Genomic DNA, 20145 nt, shown 5'->3' with positions numbered 1-20145 from the left:
TGTTCCATATTCTACTAGTGGGGTGTATGTGTGTGCACACGCCTTCCATTGTATTCTGTGGCTATGGCTCTCTGGGCATATAAGTGTGTATGTTTCAGTCATGGCAATTCGCATGGTCCATTTAGAAATTTATTTCATATTTTTTCTGATTTTTATAGAAATGAAAAGAATTTTTACAATTTATCTCGTTTGGTGAAAATCAAAAAAAAATTTAAGATAGGAAAATATAATACCACTGCTGTTTTCTTTCAGTAACGGAAATGATACCTAATTCAAATCTATTTTAACTGTCAAAATATTTGATTAGAGCTCACAAATCATAATATACCAGTTAGTTTCATTTACAGAGTTCCAGTGAGTTTTTATACTACTGTAAAGGGTTAAAAGAGTCAAAAGTCTTGAAGTGCAACCAATTTTGGATTTCTAATTTTGCAGTGCTATAAATAATGATTGAGTTATTTAGGCAACAGTTTAGCAGTTGGAGCCAAGTAGAATACAGATGAAATGAAGAGGGATGTAAATACAACATCGATGAAGAGTAGCAATTTTGTAAATGCATCCTGAAATTAGGCTCTAAATAGTAATTGATGATGCAGTTTATACAACTTACTTCTGTAATAAGAACCTTTCCCTTTTGTAATAACAGGATGAATTTTGCTTTGTGGAATCTTTCTAAAGATTATGCATTGAAAGGTATGAACAGTTTATAAACCTATTCTAGTTTCAATGTGTCTAGTAGCACCTACCTGATTCTCTCAAACTACCATACTATATTAACATATTATTGCATTTTTCCACAGATGGTATGGAATGAACTGTAAAAACAAGCATGCAATCACATCAATGCAGACTTATTTCCTTAAAATGTCATACTGTATATGATTTATTATGTTAACACTCAACCACATCATATTATTTATGTTCTGTATATTCTGAAAAAGTGCTGCTTGACTGACATCGTCCTTTTTCTCTTGTAAGAAATCAACAAGATATATGCTTCAATGATCAAAAAAAATTAAAAATTCTAACGTTGTCCTTAAAAGATTTATACTTTTCTGATAAATAATCTAAGATACAGCACCCTTGTCTTTCATTTGATATTAATACATGATGTCATACTCAACCATTCTCATTTCACAAAAATAAATTCCAAAATAATATTTTTAAAACCAGAGGCCATCATGCTTTCAGACGTCGCAAGTATAGCTACCATATCGTCATATGTGTGTTCTTCTTAAAGGTGCAGTGCTTGTCAATGGGAAAATAATTTTTATCTAACTGGATTTTTAATCTTTAGCATATAGTAAATCTAATGAGCACTAATCTAGTAGTATCGTATTTTACTAGGAGAAATAATATGACTTTAGATCGACTCTGTGTCATATTTAAGAATACAGCATTTCTTAATGGTTAAATACACCAAAATTTCAGAAATAATCCAGAGAAAGAGACTTTCACCTTGGAGTTAAAAGCATGGCAGAAATTCTCTATCACTCACTGTTTCGTAAGTTTGTACCTCACAAAATGCATAGACAGGAATTTAATATAAAGAATTAGTTCATTTATACAGAAAACATATCTTAAACACTTCTTTTTGTCAAACCAACATAGGTAAGCAGCTCTGGAACTGCCAAATTAAAATTTGAAAATTTTTAGCAAACTAAGAGTTTATTTTTAGATTATTATTCAACTGTGGTTGTAATTTAAAACCTGAGGCTGTGCACTGGTTGTTAGCTTAAAATTACCTTTCCTTATAACATTGTGCTTCCATTGAATAACAAATAAAAATTAACAAGAACTAGAAAAATTTGTTGTTGAACAGTGCTAGGACATACAGACAAAAATACTAATACATGTTACCTACTTATAATATTGGTTTAAGTAATATCTAAAGAGATATAATGGACATTAGAAAATGCTTACTCATGACTGAATTACCTACAGCCAAAAAAGTTAAATATGTATCAAATAATGTTTAATTGGATTTATTATATGCACTATATACAGATACTAAAATGTCTCAAAATTGTGCCCTATGGATATTTCAATTTTGTTTAGGCAGGTGAGTCTTTGTGGAACAAATAAATTACAGAATCAAATTAGAGAAATGAATGAAATTTTTGTGATTCCCAAAACAGTAAAATGTTTGTAACAATTTATTGGTATATGAAGCTAAAATAACCTAATGGTAAGATCTATATAATTATATAAGATAGCATGTCCTGATTGCAATCCATATACATGGCTCCTGTATCAAATACTAAATTTTTAAATAGTGAATTGATACAGCTTTACCAGTACAATCTCAAACATTCCAGAATCTATACTACAGTAGTCTTTTTCAGTTTTTGTCTTTTAGGGCATATGTTTCCAAAACATGTCTTTGAATATAGACATGTAGAAAACATCGTAAACCTCTAACATCTGATTGAACTTAAGCACGTTAGGTCTTTACCTAATCTTGTTACATGTGAAAGCTGTCCAATGGTAAACTGACAAGGTCTTTGATTTAAAGGGGACAAAAAATGAGGGGAAAAAAACCTCTGCATACATTTTTTTCAATGTATAAAAACAATTCAATATCATGATCCAAGGAGATGATTAACATTGTTAAGGCTGTATATTCAAGCACTGTATGTTAAAAGAGCAATGGTGTGGAATTTAGGCAGTAAGAAATGTCCTGCATTATGGATGGTACAGTAATTAAAGAATGATGCTTTCAACAGCTGATTGTTGGTATACACTGGCTACTGATAGCAGTACGGCATGGAAGTTAATAAAGGTAGCAGAAGATGATAGAAATGAATTCTGAAAGATGATAGCCAGTTTTCTCCAGCAGCCAGTGTGGTAAGTAAAATTCAGAATCTTGGCCTGCATCTTAAATGAAATATTCTTTTTTCTCTTCAGCATTGACTTGGCTGCCCTCAGCATTGATAATGGCTGTGTCAGCATCTGGTGCATCTTCAGCTCCTTTAGCTTCATTTGTTAAATATGTTCCTGTGGGTATTGGAAGAAAAATACGTTAGTTTTGTCAGACTGGTAAAATAGCCAGTATTAAAGCTACATTCATTTAGGAAGAAACTTATGCCAGATTTCTTATATGTTGAAACATATTCTCAGTCGTAAGAAACCACACAACTCACCCTTCTAAAGTTGCACACTTTCTTTCGGTATTCTAGTATATGTTGTAGATGAAGCTGTGGTCAGATTAACTAGAGGCAACAGCCAAACTGGAATGGGTAATGAGTACTTTGATTTCTTTAATGATGGCTTCAGACCATGTGATCCATGCAGCTGTAGCAATCAGGGCCCTTTGTTAAGATGTTGATAATGATCACATCAAACGGGTCACCATTTATTTTGGTAACTCCATTTAAAAGTAGATTATATCAATAGTTTGCTACCTAGCCCATTGTGAAAAATCACATATTTTCCTCACTAATATGGCCACACGTGTGTCCATAAGCTTACAAATAGAAACATTACCAAATGATTAATGTTAGAGTTGAATTTCAGTCCTAGAGATAAATTACAAACTTGCTTCCTTTTTTTTTTTTTTTTTTCCTGAGCCAATGATTTACTCTGTGACTTTTGGCTACTGGCTAAGTATTATTTTGATAGCCAATCCAGCTTTAACGTTGAGTAAAATAATCAAGAATTCTCTGAAACAACTTAGTAGTTAGATCTCTCTCTTTCACCCCCCATCTCTCTCCCTCTCTCTCTCTCTCTCTCTCACACACACACACACACGCATGCACGCACGCACTCACATAATATTTCATGATGAAGCTAGTCTTTAGAATTTTTTTTTTGCCAAATGTAAGAATGCTTTATTAAATATAACCTACCTTTATGTCTTGCCAGATACCGTCCAAGCAAAAATATAGAACACAGAGTGACAAATACAACTACAGCCACAATTCCTCCTATAAGAGCATGATCAGGGCCAGTCTGGCCAGCCAGAGCATTGGGATCTAGAAAACAGAGAACAATATTGTCCTAGTTAGTGTGTTATTTAGACACAGAATACATATCTGCATTAGAATGAGTTATGTTGAAAACTAGCACATTAAAATAAAATTTTATTAATGTGTATTACACCAGTCATGTAGTCAACAAATATTTATTATGTGCCTATAATGTACAAAATGTTGGAGAATATAACATTTGACATATAAATTACTGTTGCCACTGAGTTTCCATTTGAAGGGAAAAACAGGATAAACAAATACATATATATGATTTTGTACAGTTACATGCCTTTTCTTTCTCCTCTTCTCCACCTGAAAATATGTGTGTGTGTATTTTTAATGTGACAAATACAACTATACCATTTAAAAAATGCAATTATGTCATAGGAAACACTGGGGTTAGAGATTATAACTTGGTATTTACCATTATATAAATATTATTTAAAGCTAAGGAAATTGAGGAACTCCCCAAGGGAGAGAGTCTAGATAGAGAGAAGAAGTCTGAAAATTGAAACCTGAAAAGCTCCCATATTTAAAGTCTGAAAGAAGTGCGTCCAGCAGAGTAGACCGAGAAGGAGAGAAAAGTGGGGTAGGAAGAGATCCTGGAGAGTACACATTAGTTGATCAAAGGGAAGATCATACTTCAAGAAGAAGGGGGTTTACAAACTGTGTTGTGTTATTGATAGAAGGAGGAAGATGAATACTCGACATTGAGGATTAAGTGCCTGTTGCACTTGTAACTTTAAAGGAAGTGGTTGGAAAGATTAGATTAATGATATACTTTTACATTCTGCCTTTAGTAAGATATTATAGGAAAGAGCTGCGACCAGTAGAGGATGGCCAGTTATCAAGCAGAAATGAAAAGATCAAAGAAAGCCCCATATTTTGAGTACTCAAAAGTATGGAAAATCAACTATTTATAAAAGTTGCACAATAAGAGATAAAACTGAGGTTCTGAGCAACAAAACATACTAAGGCTCAGCCCTATGGCAAAAGTCAGGTTAAGTGTACTGCCTATCCTCCAAAGTCCATTGTGTGCATAACTTCACGGGAGCTGCTTATAGCCTACAAGAGAGATTTAGAGAGAGAGAGTAAAGAAATAAATTAGGCCTGGCAATTCCACTTTCAGAAAGTCTTAAAGTGTGGTTACAGGCACAAGAATCTGACAAATATATTAGGAGTCTACTGTGTTTTTAATGGAACTATTGTGCCAAAGAAGCATATACCTAATTAAAAAAGAAAAGAAAAAGAAAGAAAAGTCTGACAATTGAAACATCAAACAACCTCTGGACTCCCAAACTTGGTGAAAGCAAGAAGTGGCCTATAAAAGCTGTGTCGTCCCCATAGAGGGCATATTACCAAACACCCACTTCTGATGTGGCCACAGAGTATGACTGACAAGGTTGAACTTCCTGTAAGGCAGAATTGTAGAAGCAAAAAAGAATGAACAGAAGAAAATCTAGTTTCTTCATAGAACTATAACTATTGCCAAGGCAGAGGGAACTTTTCATGCCACTCTAGCATATTTTCATAATTATTATGGATCAGTGACTACTCAAGTGTTCCCTATTTTTCTTCTATTTCCAAAAGAGAGCCTTTATTTAAAGGAGTGCTTTTCCTGAATCTGTTCTATCATTGTGTTTTGTGTATGAGATGGAGAAGAGTGTTGAAACTTGTGTTTTGGTTCATTTGTCCCTGGACTAACATATCCAGAGATGATGAAGAGAACTGTGCATATTTGAGGATCTTGGTCTTTGAGTTGGATACAGTGGCTTGATGGGACTTGAGGTTATCTCTTTGGACAGGGTTTAGCAATGGTTGATGGCAGAGAAAGAAGGTGTAAAAATATTTGTTGATCAGAAGGCTATATTGGGGCAGAGATTTCTAGCTAATGACAAATTTGTTTCCTATTCTTTCAGTGAACAGAGCTAGATATTTACCAGCTTCACTGGCAGTTGAATGTTAACCATGTGATTTGTGTTCTAGACAACTGAAAGAAAGCCCAGCCAATAAATGCCTTCCACATGTAACCTTCCCGAGTGATCTCAGGAGATGCAAGTTCAAAATAAGAGAACCACAAGAATAGGTCAGGCCATGGGTCACTGACTCTCCGCCTGGAAGAAAATTATTGCCAAACTAAGAATATATGCATCGCCAAATTGCTTGAGGGGAAAAAAAGAGCTTTATTTTCAAAACACTGAGCATTAAAAAAAGTAAATCTGTTACAGCAGCTATTGTTAATTTAGCTTTCTATTATATATTTCTTGTATTTCCCTTAATTTCTGGCATTGGCTGTAAATCTCAAAAAAAAAAAAGGAGCAAAAAATAAATCTGCCATGCATCTGAATTCCCTATTCCTATTCCTAGCTTAGATAATTTAGAATCAGTTTCAAATTCCACCTCCTGCTCAAGTTCCCAAATACAGATAGTCATAAATTATATCCATTTTATTTGCTGATTATCTCTCAGAACTGAGCACTCTTTTTGGGAGCTGAAAAATCACTCTTGTTTGTACATCTGTACCTGTCATTTCCTGAAGGTAAATTCTGAGAAGTATTGCTGGATCAGAGGATACAAACATTTTAAAAATACTTTTGATAAACATTGCCAAATTATATTGCACTTTACAAATTCATCCTCCACCAACTGCACCTGAGTTCCCATACAGTATTACCAGCAGATACTATAATTAAAAGAAAAACTGTCAATCTAATATTGAAAAGTGTTAAATATTTTGTGTTAGTAAATTATAAGTTAACATCATAAATGTGTCTAAATACTATTTCCCATATTAATGCATTAATTTTGGAATGCCTATTTACACAGCCTGACCATTTTTCCATTCAAAATTTCTGCCTTAACAGCTCTCTCCATAAAAAGATGAACATTTTTAGCAATTTCTTTTTATGTATCCTTCATTTCTGGTCTTTTTCAGCCATAGATAAGTCTTACTATTTTATGTAATCAAATCTATCAAAGTTTTGTGTTATGATGTCTGACTTGTGGATCCTGATTTGAAATGCTTTTGCCATCATAAGATTATACACATATAGATTTCTGTTATCTAACACTTTTATTATTTTATTTTAATCTATCTAAAATGTATTTTGGTCTATGATTTGAGGCTAAAGCATAAAATATGACTTTAATTCTTCTGTGGCAGACCATTGTCTCCCACATTGTTTCTTTCATCAATATTTTTGTCACTTACCATAAATTAAATGTCTACCCACTTTATGTGTTTCTGCATATTCTAGTCTATTCCATGTGAGGGGTCTACATATGCAATCCTAGGCTAATATTTTAGTTTTAAAGATCATTTTACTGCATTGGCGGAGAAGTCTTAGATCAGGTTCAGAATATTTTTGCAAGAAACAAAAATACAACAGATTGCTTATTGGAATTGTACTAATTTACAGATAGCTTTCTTTTATATAGTGCATTTTCCAGGATAATGGTATGACACTTCAATTATTTAAAACTTTAGTGTCTTTTAGTAAATTGTGTAGTTTTCTGAATAGGACCTACATATTTTTATTAATGCTATTTCCCATTAAAATAATATTTTATTTAATATTTTAAAACATTTTAATATTTTAAAATATTTTTACTTTTTCATTAAACTTTATGACTCCTTTTTCTTTATTCCATTCATATTTTGCACTCTGTTTTATAAAGCATTATATCTAGTACTTGTCAAGATCATATTTTTCATTTTTATTTCCTGACTGTCAAACTTCTTTAGTTTTATATTTTCTTTTTTCTACTGCTCTAGTTAGTGCTTTGTGAATAATAATGACAATTTTGTCCTGATTCTGATGATCTCAGAAATGCATCAAAAATTTAAATGGACTAGCCACCATCCTCCTTTTGACATTGTTTGGTCTCTTTACTCATCTCAATATCTAGAGTTCCTTTACAGCTTCTCCTTACCTAAAATTAGATAGTAAAGATATTCATATCATCACCCCTTGATCATATGAAGCACACATCTTGTCAAAAGAAAATTTCATGATAACAACATCCTTGAACCTTGAATATCTGAGTATTATTTTATTGTGAATAAACACTCAACTGGCTAAAGAATTCTGGGTTTTTATCTTTTTGAATTAATAATAATACAACACAATTTGTCAGTGTTTTGACAATTTGTTTTGCCTCCCTTTCCTACCAAATAAATCTGAAATCATTTGGATTTGTTTTGCCTCCCTCTACTCCAAGATAAATCTGAAATCATTCAATTTTCTAACTGACCTGCATTTTCTGCATGATTGCTATCAGAATATTTGGTTTTTTCCTCCACTATATTTTGATATTTTAGCTGAATATATTTTGTAGTTTGTCTCTAGTCAGAATTTGACTTCATTTGCAAACCTACTTTTTTATTAAATTCAGATTAAGTTCATTTGTTTTTTGGCTTAAGAATTCTTTTTTTCTACTCTACTTTTGATTAACAACTGTTCTTTCCATTTTCTTTCTTGAAAAATCCAGTTATGCACTGGTAGCAACTCCATATTTCATGTTGCATATATCTCATTCTTTCTTTCCTATTTTTATAATTTTACTAAATTACATTTTGTTTTAGTTATATTTCCCAAGTTTATCATCTGTTTAGATGATTTGATTTTCTATCATAGATTTTCCTTTTTATTTCTTCCTAAAGGGTTTTGTTACTAATTGTGACTTTGGTTTAACTACACTCCCTGTTTAATCCCACTCTGTTCTTACTTAGTATATATTTTAAACAGTTTTATATGACTGACAATAAAATGTGATAGTTTGATAATATTTTCCTCATTTTAGTATAATAATTCCATTTAAATGTCTGAAAAAAATGGTTTTTCTTGGTGAGCATATATTATTTCTCTTCTTTTATTGCAAATTTTTTTCATTGGATGCAAACTGAATTTTTAAATTCTATACATCCTTACATTTTCTTTTCTTATTTTCATTCTTAATGTTGAGATGTTTTGAAGACAGATTCTCTTTTCTGAGGCTGGTGTTCATTCCTGCTCAGTTGTAATGCTGCAGACCAATGCAGCTACAGAATCTATTTTTGTAACTGATATATGAATCATAAGATATCTGTACATAGTGGATGGATTGGAGAAAGACACGAGATGTAGATCACTCCTGGGGAAAGATTTCATTGATTTTGTATACTTTGCCTAAAATCTTCACTTTCATAGTAGAGTCTCAGATAATATGCAGTCCATCCCCCTTTTTTGTACAATTTATACAAAGACAAATTGATCTGTTAGAATTTGTTTTAGATAAATTAACTTTATCATGTTCATTATTGAATATATTTTCACTGGTTTCAAATGCATTTATATATATAAATACTACTTTCAGAGAAAGCAATCCATAACATTTATATTTATTTGACCCTAGTCATGAATGTTCTGCATATACTTTTATTATTTATAAAGGAAAGATTTCAACCTTTAGCCTTCATCTCATCAAAAAAATAAGTCAACATATAGTCCTAGGATTTTTAAGATTTCAAAGATAATATGATTATAGAGGATGCTCCTTTGCATGTCTACTTGTAAATGTATTTTTTTTACACTAACATTTTTGGTTACGCCTTTTATTTTTCCCCCATAACTTTTAGAACTAAAATTTGTCCTTAATTAATTTCTATTCTTAGCATCTAAAACAAGTGACTGAGATTGAGGATCAGATAAGGATCACTTGAACAATGAAGAGATAATATTATACATAATTTAAGTGGCTAAGTCCCAGTGGGAATCACTCATACACCCTTTCTCTCATCCCTTTCCTACTGTCATAGCAATAAAAAGATGAAGTGCATTCCATATATATGAGTTAGCATACGGTATTTGTTTTTCACGGGGAGGGGGAAGGGTAAGCTGGGACAAAGTGAGAGAGTGGCATGGACATATATACACTACCAAATGTAAAATAGATAGCTAGTGGGAAGCAGCCGCATAGCACAAGGAGATCAGCTGGTGCTTTGTGACCACCTAGAGGGGTGGGATAGAGAGGGTGGGAGGGAGGGAGATGCAAGAGGGAAGAGATATGGGGATATATGTATATGTATAGCTGATTCACTTTGTTATAAAGCAGAAACTAACACACCATTGTAAAGCAATTATACTCCAATAAAGATGTTAAAAAAAAAAAAAGAAGTGCAGCCTTCTGAAGTTTCTTTACATATGGCTGAGTCTGCATTATCATTCAGATAAATACATCATGTGTCTTTAAAGGCCATTATTCATCATCAAGCATTAGCCCAAGACTTGCTGGAGCTAGCCTGTTAACACGGGAGTGAGTAAATTCCAATAGATTTGGCAATATATTAGAAATCTTTTCTACTTGACAATGAATAAAACATGAATATTGTGAAATTAAAGCTTTCTGAGGGCGAATTCCCTGGCAGTCCAGTGGTTAGGATTCCATGCTTCCACTGCAGGGTTCAATCCCTGGTTGGGGAACTAAGATCTCACAAACCGCGCAGTGCAGCCAAGAAAAAACAAAGAAACAAACAAAAAAAGCCTTTCTGAGCATAACATCTTTCAGTTAGGGTCACTGGACTTTCAATAAAGAACTCTGAAGAGAAAATCATGTTACATAAAAATATTTAGGATTAGTAATTTCTGATATTTAGAAGAGTAGAAAATAACCTTAAAGTATAGTTTTATTTAAAAAGCTTAACATGGAGAAGTACTAAATTATATAATTCTATCTCTGAAATCATCACTGGGGATTTCTACCATCAAGTGTCTAGTCTATCATGTTTTGTCCCCATAAATGAGAAGTGAAAATTCTAAAGAAAGAATATCTAACTTTCTAGGGTCAAAGCAGGGAGAAATCAAAAACACTGCACAGTTTTTAATCCAAGTTTAAAATTATTTTACAATAAGTATTTTATTATATATGATTTCTCATTTTAATAAAATGTTTGGTAAGAACTGGAATGAAAATCATTTTATGTAAATATTTTTAAATTCGTTTCTGAGACCATTTTTAAAAGAAAATGATTGTCCTTAAATATTAAAATAAATATGTTTTCAAAGCCAAATTTGGATTATTAATTATAATTTTTAAAAATGATAAATCTCTAAGGACATGAACTATAACAAATGTGTTAATTCACTTATTTGTGAGGTTAAGAAATTTTTACTTTTTTTATTTTTACTAAAATCTAATAAAAACTATGTACAAAACAATTTAAATAGCAGAGTTTGGGAGTAGAATTAATTTTAATATTGAAAAATAGAAGAGTTGGAAAAGCTGGAATGAATAGAAAAAGATGAATTACTGAAAAGAAGCAAGTGCTTCTTATGCAAAAGACACCAAGTGTAGTTCCTTAGTAACAACCACCAGAGTCATGGAATGTCAAGACAAATAATCAAGAGCAGAGTAGAATAAATTTAAACAAAATATAATACTGGAGTGTATGATAACAGACACTTAAACAATACAGCCAGTTATATTGATATTCTGCATTCATTTTGGAGTTTATATTAATACATATATATATATTAGAAGTGATTTAAAACTCGTGGAGAAATTTCAGTTTAGCAATAAAATGCTTCAAAAATTATGAAATTAAACTCACAAAAATAAGTGTAAAACTGGGATTATCACCTTTAGAGAACATAGTTTTTCAAGTTTAGTTTTCCTAAAAGTTATTCTGCATCACACTCAAGTGATATTTAGCAATTCTAGTTAATTTCCTATCTCTTTGCGGAGAATGTACTAATATAGGATATTTAAGACTTTGGAAATAGGATTTTCTTTTTTAAAAAGAAAAAGAAAAGCAGTAAGAAACTGCTCTGGACTGAATTTTGTCCCCCTCAAAATTAATATGTTGAAGCTCTAACCCAAATGTGATGGTATTTGGAGATGGGGGCCTTTGGGAGAAAACTAGGTTTAAGTGAGGTCATGATGGTGGGGGCCCTCATGATGAGATTAGTGTCCTTATAAGAAAAGATACCATAGAGCTAGCTTCTTCTCCCTCTCTCTCTCTCTCTCTTTCTCTCTCTCTCAATCTCTCTATCTGATATTTTGAGGACACGGTTTGAAAGCAGCTGTCAGCAAACCAGGAAGAAAGCTTTTACCAGAATCTGACCATGCTGAAACCCTGATCTTGGTCTTCCAGACTCCAGAACTGTGAAAACTAAATTTTTGTTATTTAAGTAACTTGGTCTATGGTATTTTGTTACAGCCTGAACTGACATACAGAAACTAGAGTATGATCTTTTTCATGTATTATCTCACTTGAATTATGTGAAAATTTAAGGCAATGGAAAATAGATTTGGGGAAGTCTGGATAATACATACTTATCCCCAGCCAATGGCCTGAATATAAACAGAACACCCAAGACTGCACAGATCAATTCCTTTACATGAGTTACCTGCAATTGAGGTGTGTGTTGTATAGCTGCTGCAGTGACTTACACTGCAAACACTTGCCCTCTCTCTGCTCACAAACCAGTGTTTCACAGTGGTTAAGATGCAGTGAATGATGTCATGAACATTAGATGAAATCAGTATTGGGGTGAAACTATGTTGTATTATGTTGTACATAAATAGAAGGAAAGTGGTAGAATGAAGCAGAGAAGTCAGTGAAAGTTTTTCAAGTAGAAGAAATTGCTCACAAAATCCTGGACCTACAAATTGCTTATACTAAACCTTAAACAACTTACTACTATCAGGTTGACTTTGGGCAAGTTTCTTAACCCTCTCGTCTTTAGAATGTGAATACTTATTTTCCAGGATTGTCAAAGACTAAATGTGCTACTGTACATAAAGGGCTTAGAAGAATGTCTGACACACTGTAATGTAAGCACTATCTAAATGTAGTTGTATGATGGAAAACAAGTTGGAAAGTATAAACTTCTATGTAGAAAGATATAGGTTTTCTTTTTTCAATTTTTAAAAAGACTCCTTTAGGACTTTTACTTATGTAATAACAATGGTGAAGCATTCTAAGTGTCTAAATATTTGAAAGATGGGGGGATATGAATAGCAGAAGATTTGCATAACATGAGATGGGATCAAATGAAACTTGTGGAAGTCTGACGATGGGTGAGGATTAAATGAGAGAATAATTTATTGAGTAATCTATGCTAGTTTCTGTATTACAAATGGCTTATTTTATTCAATGCATATAAAGTGTTGACTTAAAAAATCATAGTTATTACTAATAAAAAGATTGATAAACTCTGGAACAGCTTGCCTAAGCAACTTTTGGGATTAATTTTTGAAAAGCTTTAAAAATAATCATGAAAATCAGTTTTAAAGATGTGTCAGATGATTCCTATTTTGAGAACAAGAATTTGTTGAGGTAATTTTTTCTAGTGTTTTATCTTTTCACATAATTGTATTCTCTTTTCTTCTGTCATGAAGCGGAATTCAATGCCCCTCCATGCTAAATGATCTCCCTGCTGGTGCTGTTTCTTCAACCAGTAAGACATTCTTCCTTCTCTCTGGGTATGCGAAACCCAAATAACAGTGAGCAGTCTCTCCATGTCAATCAACCATGAATTATTTCATTCGGAAGTTTTTTCTCTTGAATTAATTCACTTGCCTTAGTTTTATCTTCCCCCAAAGATATGTCTTCTTGAAGATGAAAGTTGTGTCTTACACTTGTAATATAGCTGGAACAGCACTTTTACAAGTTCTTAGAACCAAGCAAATTGAGTGAGTGAATGGATAATATTCAATTCTTATACTGAATTCCAGACAGAACTGGGTTCTTTAGATACCAGTTTGCTCTGCTGAGCGATGGATGGCTACTCCTTCATGGTATTAAATTATTTGTTTAAATATAATAATACTGTTAATATCTACATATTTTAGAAATTAGTGCTAAATAAAAATGACTCATCCAGATTTGTACCTAATGTTTTGGATAATTTGATTCTAACATGAAATTAGAATATTTTTATGTACTTAAGATTCTACCTTCCCCTCTTTAAATAGAGTAATGCTTCAGAAAGAGGGTCACTATGGTAAAACATTAGAAATAGTTATACATAATTTATGGAGAAAAATAAACTGTCCTTTGACAGTATATGACATTGGCAAAGTCCCTGGAGAGAAATGTCACCATATTCACTCAAAGGTCATCTGTTATCTTTTAATTTTATGTACAATTACTGTTTCTGACAAAAACACGTAAGACCAACCTCTAAAGGTTAGAAAACATGAAAATATATTGTTCTTTGTGTATGTATAGTGATTTACATATACTTTTTTACTATAAACAATGTGTACTCAGACTCTAAATCCAAGGGTTCTAAATTAATGCTACATCATACAATAGGTTTTCAATAATAAGAAAAAATCCCAGCAAGCTTAACACTTATCCTTTCCTCTCAAAAATGTATTTATTGTACCATAAATTTCTTTGCATACCAAGCACATAAACAACAAATGCTATCACACATTTCTATGTATTAATACACACAGACTTCCTACTCAGAAAGATTTTGACAATAATTATAAAGTCACTCTTTTGTTTGTTTGCTTCGTTTTGAATTTGGCGTTTCAAGGTTTTTTAGCTTAGAGATATAATCAATTTATAAAATGTTTCATCAAGCAAAGTGTGACTGTCAGATGTACAGAAGTGAGGTGTTGCTACATCCTACAATAATTTCATGCATTGAGCTACAGATTTCCTCTTCTGAGAATTACCCCCTCAAGATCTGCTCATCATTTGTTATGACTTATAGGTGTCCCAATTACATAACAACTGACTTTAGTAACTTGTATTTATAAATAGTTAATAATGTGCTAAACCCAAACAAAATATATTCTTTAATAAGATACTTCATTTGTCTTTGAGAACAAAAATTTAAGTAGAAACTTTCTCCACAAGTGTTCATATTTTTGGATAAAGTAGGTTCTAGCATAATCTCTTCAATTCATTGATCTTTCTTTCTCTGTGAACCCAGGATAGTATTTCCTTGACTACCTCAAATGAGGAAATTTTTCAGCTCTGAAGAATTTTAAGAGGACTCTCAACCAGCAGAGTAATATAGCTATTAGGACCAGGGCCTTTCACAAAATGCTTCACTTCTTTTAGCACTGATACCCAAAAGGGGAGAGAACTTGCCAGAAGATTACCTGTGTGAGAACATGAGGGAGGTGAAGGAGAGGAATGGTTTTTAAGGTTATCTAAGTGATCAAAGGGAGAATAACGTAAGTTATGGGGTATACATGGGGTTATTTGTTGCTTGGAAAAGTCTGCTATATTATCCATCAGGCATGTGACACACAGTGTAACTTACCTGCATTAAACAGTAGTTTCTCTTAAGATCAGAGAAGATCTGAAATAGTATGAGACTCAGAACTATAAATTTGACCTAAGAGTTTCAGATTTTACATCTATAAATAAGTATATATATGTGCCCTGCCTTCCTCAAAGAGTTATTAAAATATTAAAATCAGTTAATATGGAATCTGTGCATATAAGTCATTTCTAATAGGTGCTCAGTAAATAGGATGTGAGGAAAATGATAGCTTTATAAGGTTAGAGACTGTTTAAAAAAAAATCATATTCTGTAGTTTTATGTTTTTTTTTTCCAGGAAAAAATATACTCAAATTCATTCTACAGTGTCTGATTTCTTTTATATTTATGTGATCTGTAAAAGCTGCTATTTTTTATTCTGTTGCCTATATCTTTCTAACTTGGAACTGTTCTGCCGTCAATGTCAACAATACCTAACTCTTTGCACATCACTGGTCTCAGCCTACACACAAAAAATAAATAAATGGGAGCAACCATTAAGAAGGAAGACAAATGACTAGTATATGACATTTCCATATGTCTATTTTGGTAATGTACTCTGTAAATTTAAGAGGATGAATTAAAGTATTTTTAAGCAGACTAGAGGTTAAATAAATTATACACAATGATTTCTGCAGAAGAGTAAAATCTTGACTAAAGCACATATCTTCTTAAACTAAACTGAAAAAAAAAGGCAGCTGACCTGATAATAATTACATTAAATATGCTTCTAGAGGAAACAACACTAACATGAAAGATTTACTTTTTAAATACTTAGAAAATATAAAGAATAAATGTTTGACAGTGGGAATATAATGCTCAACATTATTCTTAAAAGTTTATTCTGTACCAATTGTTTATGATGTCTACCCATATGCATGAATAACTGGGATGGAAGAATAAACATTTAAAATGGTGGGGAAGGATTAAACATGTATAAACATTGTTTATTTTTTTATGAGCCAATACACTAGAAACATAATAACATTGCTGCTAAACAATTTCCCTTCTAAACCAGTCAGCTCTAAAGTGTGTACTATCAATATCAATAGTCAATTCTGTCAAAATGCCTTGTTATTGTTTTTGAATTGATTATTCTGGTGATAATTATAATAGTCATATTGACTGCATTCATATAAATTTTTAAAACTATTATGAATAGTCATTGAACCAGTTCCCCAGTTACAATAATGAATATATTCAGAAAAATATGATGTACATGTCCTCTATATTCACCATTTAGGAGAGACCATCACATACCATTGGGAAAGGCTTGTGCATATTTTAAATATTAAAATCTTAAGCTTACTGGAATCTTACTTTTTTTTTTAATATAGGAAGTCACGTTCAAGTAGAAAGTAAACCTCTCATATTTTTCCCTTATTGGTCCTTTATACACTAGTTGTGTGACCAATATGTTATTAAACCTCTCTCTGCTTCATATATAACACAGGATAATAGTAGTATGAGTCACACAGAACTTTTGTGTGAATCATATGAGGTAACACATACAAAGGTCACATACAACACATACAATACCTCATTAATATTTATTAAAAGCATTATTACTTTAAATTTATTAAATAAATATTAACTAATTTTATCCATAAGTCAATCTTACCACGTAGTTACTAGTCTTATATCAAATTTAGTAGATTTTATAGTAAATGTTTAATAAATTCTTTTTTCATTATAACTTAGGTATCAAGATCCAAACTGAAAACAGAACTTAAGGCAAGCTGAATTAGACTGGTATGAAAGTAGTTTCACAAGAGGAGAAGTGCTATCAAAAGGATACATCATGACTAATATGTATTGAAAATTAGCTGCCTGACTTATGGATGCCTAAACAGAAATGCTGCTGTGAACAACTTTCCCAGATTTCAAAGGGGTTCCTTTCTCGAGATTCTTCGCTCTGTGTTGTGTTCTCTTCTGAGATCACTCCATGAGGAAATTGGAAGAGAAGTGTCAAAGACCAAGCATCATTGAGTTTCTTCCTCACCCCCTAATACAGAATTTATTTTCCAAGATGGCCAAAGTTGTAAATGGTGGCTAGATTTGGCAAGATCACAAATAGATCTACTTAGACCCATAAGGTAGTGTAGAGAAATGTTTAGAGTTTAAATTATTGACTTAGAAGAAAAATTCAGTCTCTTAACTTAATTGGTGAGTTATAGTAAAAAATGCACTCAGATATCTCAAATGCTATATTACAGAAAGCAATTCAGAATGTCACTTATTATTCTTAGATCTATTGAGTAGATTTACTTACCCAAATATAGGAAGAACTTTGCAAGAAGGCTATATCAAATTTAGTAACTTCTTCTAACATGAATTCTAAGACAAATATTACTGTAAAACCTCAGTGTAGTTAACTCTTAGAGAACTGGTTCCATTGTACATAATTTATATATTTAATACCTGTCAGGAGTTGCTATATCCTCACCATCATTAATAATTTGATAATCAGATTGTTAGCCTGCAGATCTGGACACTGATATAATGACAGAAATAGTTGTTTTCATGTTTGTGAGTATGAAATAAGCTCCATTGTTCCCAAAATGAATGAAAAGAAAGTTTGTACAAAACATAGCATGCTTAAGTTATGATAATGCTTTCAGTTTAAGCATACATGACATTTGCATATTTTATGAATTAATGGACTGTGATTTTTTTTATTTTAAGAAATAAGTATGCAAAATGCAACTAACTAAACCTGTAATGAATTCTTTAGAGAAAATTGACTTAAATATTAATGAGTAGCAGATATGCCTATAAAATAATTCTGCCCTTACAAGTTAATATGAAGTATGATTGTATGTAAAATTTTGTCCTACATCATTGTTGAAAAGCACTGGGCCTAAATTCCTGTTATGCATAAAATGTAATTATTCATTTTAACAATTATTACACAGCACTTTGTAGTCCAAGCATACAAATGAAAAGACCTAACTGAAAACTCTGAGATGCATTCATTAAGGTCATTTAAACGAAACTGATGAAAAATTTAAATGGCGACATTAAAATATCTGTACTCTATATTCTAAATTATGTCTTATGGTCATAAGAGTAGGTTTCTAAAATGTTTTCAAAGTGGTACCTAATACCTAAGAATGTCTTAGAATTTTAATGACAGAGACTTACATCTTTCCTCTACTTAAGCAATACACATACAATTTAGAGGAAGAGATTAAGTCCCTCATAAATATCATTAAATATATAATCTAAGATAAGTCATATTTTAATGTGACTAGAAACCTAATGTAGTCATAATCATTCTTCCAAATTTAGCATAATTGTTTCTGTTTCTATAATAAATGGAGTGTTGTTTCATTCCCTTTTTCCTCCTTTCTCTTACCTCCATATAATATCACTTTTTCTGCATTCTTTACTAGAATCTGTCATTCACCAAGAGTTCAAATTGCCTTGCAAGATAACACATCAAGAAAACAGCAAAGAACTAGGTTATTTTCTCAAGGTCATCTTGTAAGGCTACATACATCTCAGCACCAGAAATGTTAATATTCGCTTCTCCATTTTGTTCACTGACTCATCAGTGTTTGTTTTTTAACTTTACATATGAAAATAATTTCAAGTATATACTACCTGTAAGATTCTCTGTTGTTGTAAGTATGAAAGAGGAAAAAAACCCCAAAATTAGTCTTAAAACACTTCTTTACCAAAGATACGATAAAAAGGTGACACTGAGTCATAGTTTCAATTAAATCTTCTCTTATAGTCAGAAAAGCTCAAACTGGACTCTATCAAGTATGGATTAAATGACCCTGAACAATTTACTTTACACTCACTGAACCTTGGTTTACTATTCTGTAAGATGTTATCTTTATTGATCACCTGTCTTACAGAATTGTCATGAAGGTGAAATGGGATTTGACTGGAAAGTTCTTAGCATGGTGCCCAGCACAGAGTAGATAGTCAATATGTGTTATTCTTGTTTATGTAATTGATACTTTTCAAAATCTACCCTAATTTGAGATGATAGTAGTGATTTCAATAGAAAGAAATCACCAAACTTAGACATTCTCAATTGAGGTGTGAGAGAGTCACAAAATAGCTGTGGTGTATATTGTATTGGCTGAAAGTGAAAAAAAAAAGATAAATTATTGACAGGATGATTTTATGCTTTTTAATTAGCATTTTAATTAGAATTTTAAAAATCCTATGCAAGTTTATTAGGACAACAGTAATAGCCATTAATAGTTTTGATCAAGAAATAAAATGTTTGAAGTCATTTCAGAACATGCATATGATTTAATTAACTATTTCTCATTAGTTATATCATCCTACATTAATAGAAACCTACATTTTAGTAATCATCTGCTTTATGAACTTCAAAGTCTTAATTACATTTTCCCTTGAAAAACATAAAAAATATGTTAGAAAATGCCATATTTTCTGTGAAGACTTTGGAAGGCTGTGTGTGTGTGTGAATTCTTTTTAAAAATTCCTTTTTCTGACTTTCAAAATAAAATAACATAATCATAATACAAATTTCAAAATATAAAGAAAAATGTAGTGTTAATTTGGTCTTCCATTAACCCCACCCTCCAGATGTAACCTCTATCTACTTTTAACAGGTATATTAATTCAATGTTTTTTTGTACATAGTAACATGGTTCAGCTTTGTTTATTCATGTTTTAGTGCTAAGTAAAAATACTGAATTAGAATAGTCAGGATTAACTCATTCAATATTAAAGTTTTTCTATCTAGCATTTTCCTAGCTAGAAAATTCTGAGAAGTGTGTTTTGGGATACCTTCTTTTTCTATCACCAATACAAGGAAAACCTCATATATATTTACATCCACTAAGTTTCAGTGTTGCAGATATTCAGGATCCTGGGTTTGGGAGTATAAATGTGGGAGTATTTTGCTTCAATGTGCCTTT

The 20145-nt window shown here is 31.8% G+C and overlaps 1 protein-coding gene across 1 annotated transcript in view; it reads right to left on the bottom strand.

Annotated features, from left to right (window-relative positions):
* Positions 1 to 2660: 2660 nt before the first annotated feature.
* CADM2 (cell adhesion molecule 2) overlaps positions 2661 to 20145 on the bottom strand; it is a 264551-nt gene continuing 247066 nt past the window's right edge. Inside the window, exons 10-11 of the mRNA XM_089910397.1 lie at positions 3849 to 3974; positions 2661 to 2997 (exon numbers count right to left, since the gene is read on the bottom strand). Of these exons, the coding sequence (XP_089766523.1) occupies positions 2879 to 2997; positions 3849 to 3974 (245 nt within the window). The 3' untranslated portion in view covers positions 2661 to 2878. The remainder of the gene's footprint in view (positions 2998 to 3848; positions 3975 to 20145) is intronic.

The sequence above is a fragment of the Delphinapterus leucas genome, chromosome 4 (assembly GCF_059928025.1).
Source record: "Delphinapterus leucas isolate spDelLeu-1000000601 "Yukka" chromosome 4, BTC_Dleu_Yukka2, whole genome shotgun sequence".
Taxonomy (NCBI): domain Eukaryota; kingdom Metazoa; phylum Chordata; class Mammalia; order Artiodactyla; family Monodontidae; genus Delphinapterus; species Delphinapterus leucas.
Note: the sequence above shows the minus strand (reverse complement) of the source record. Positions and strands in the feature narration are given on the sequence as shown.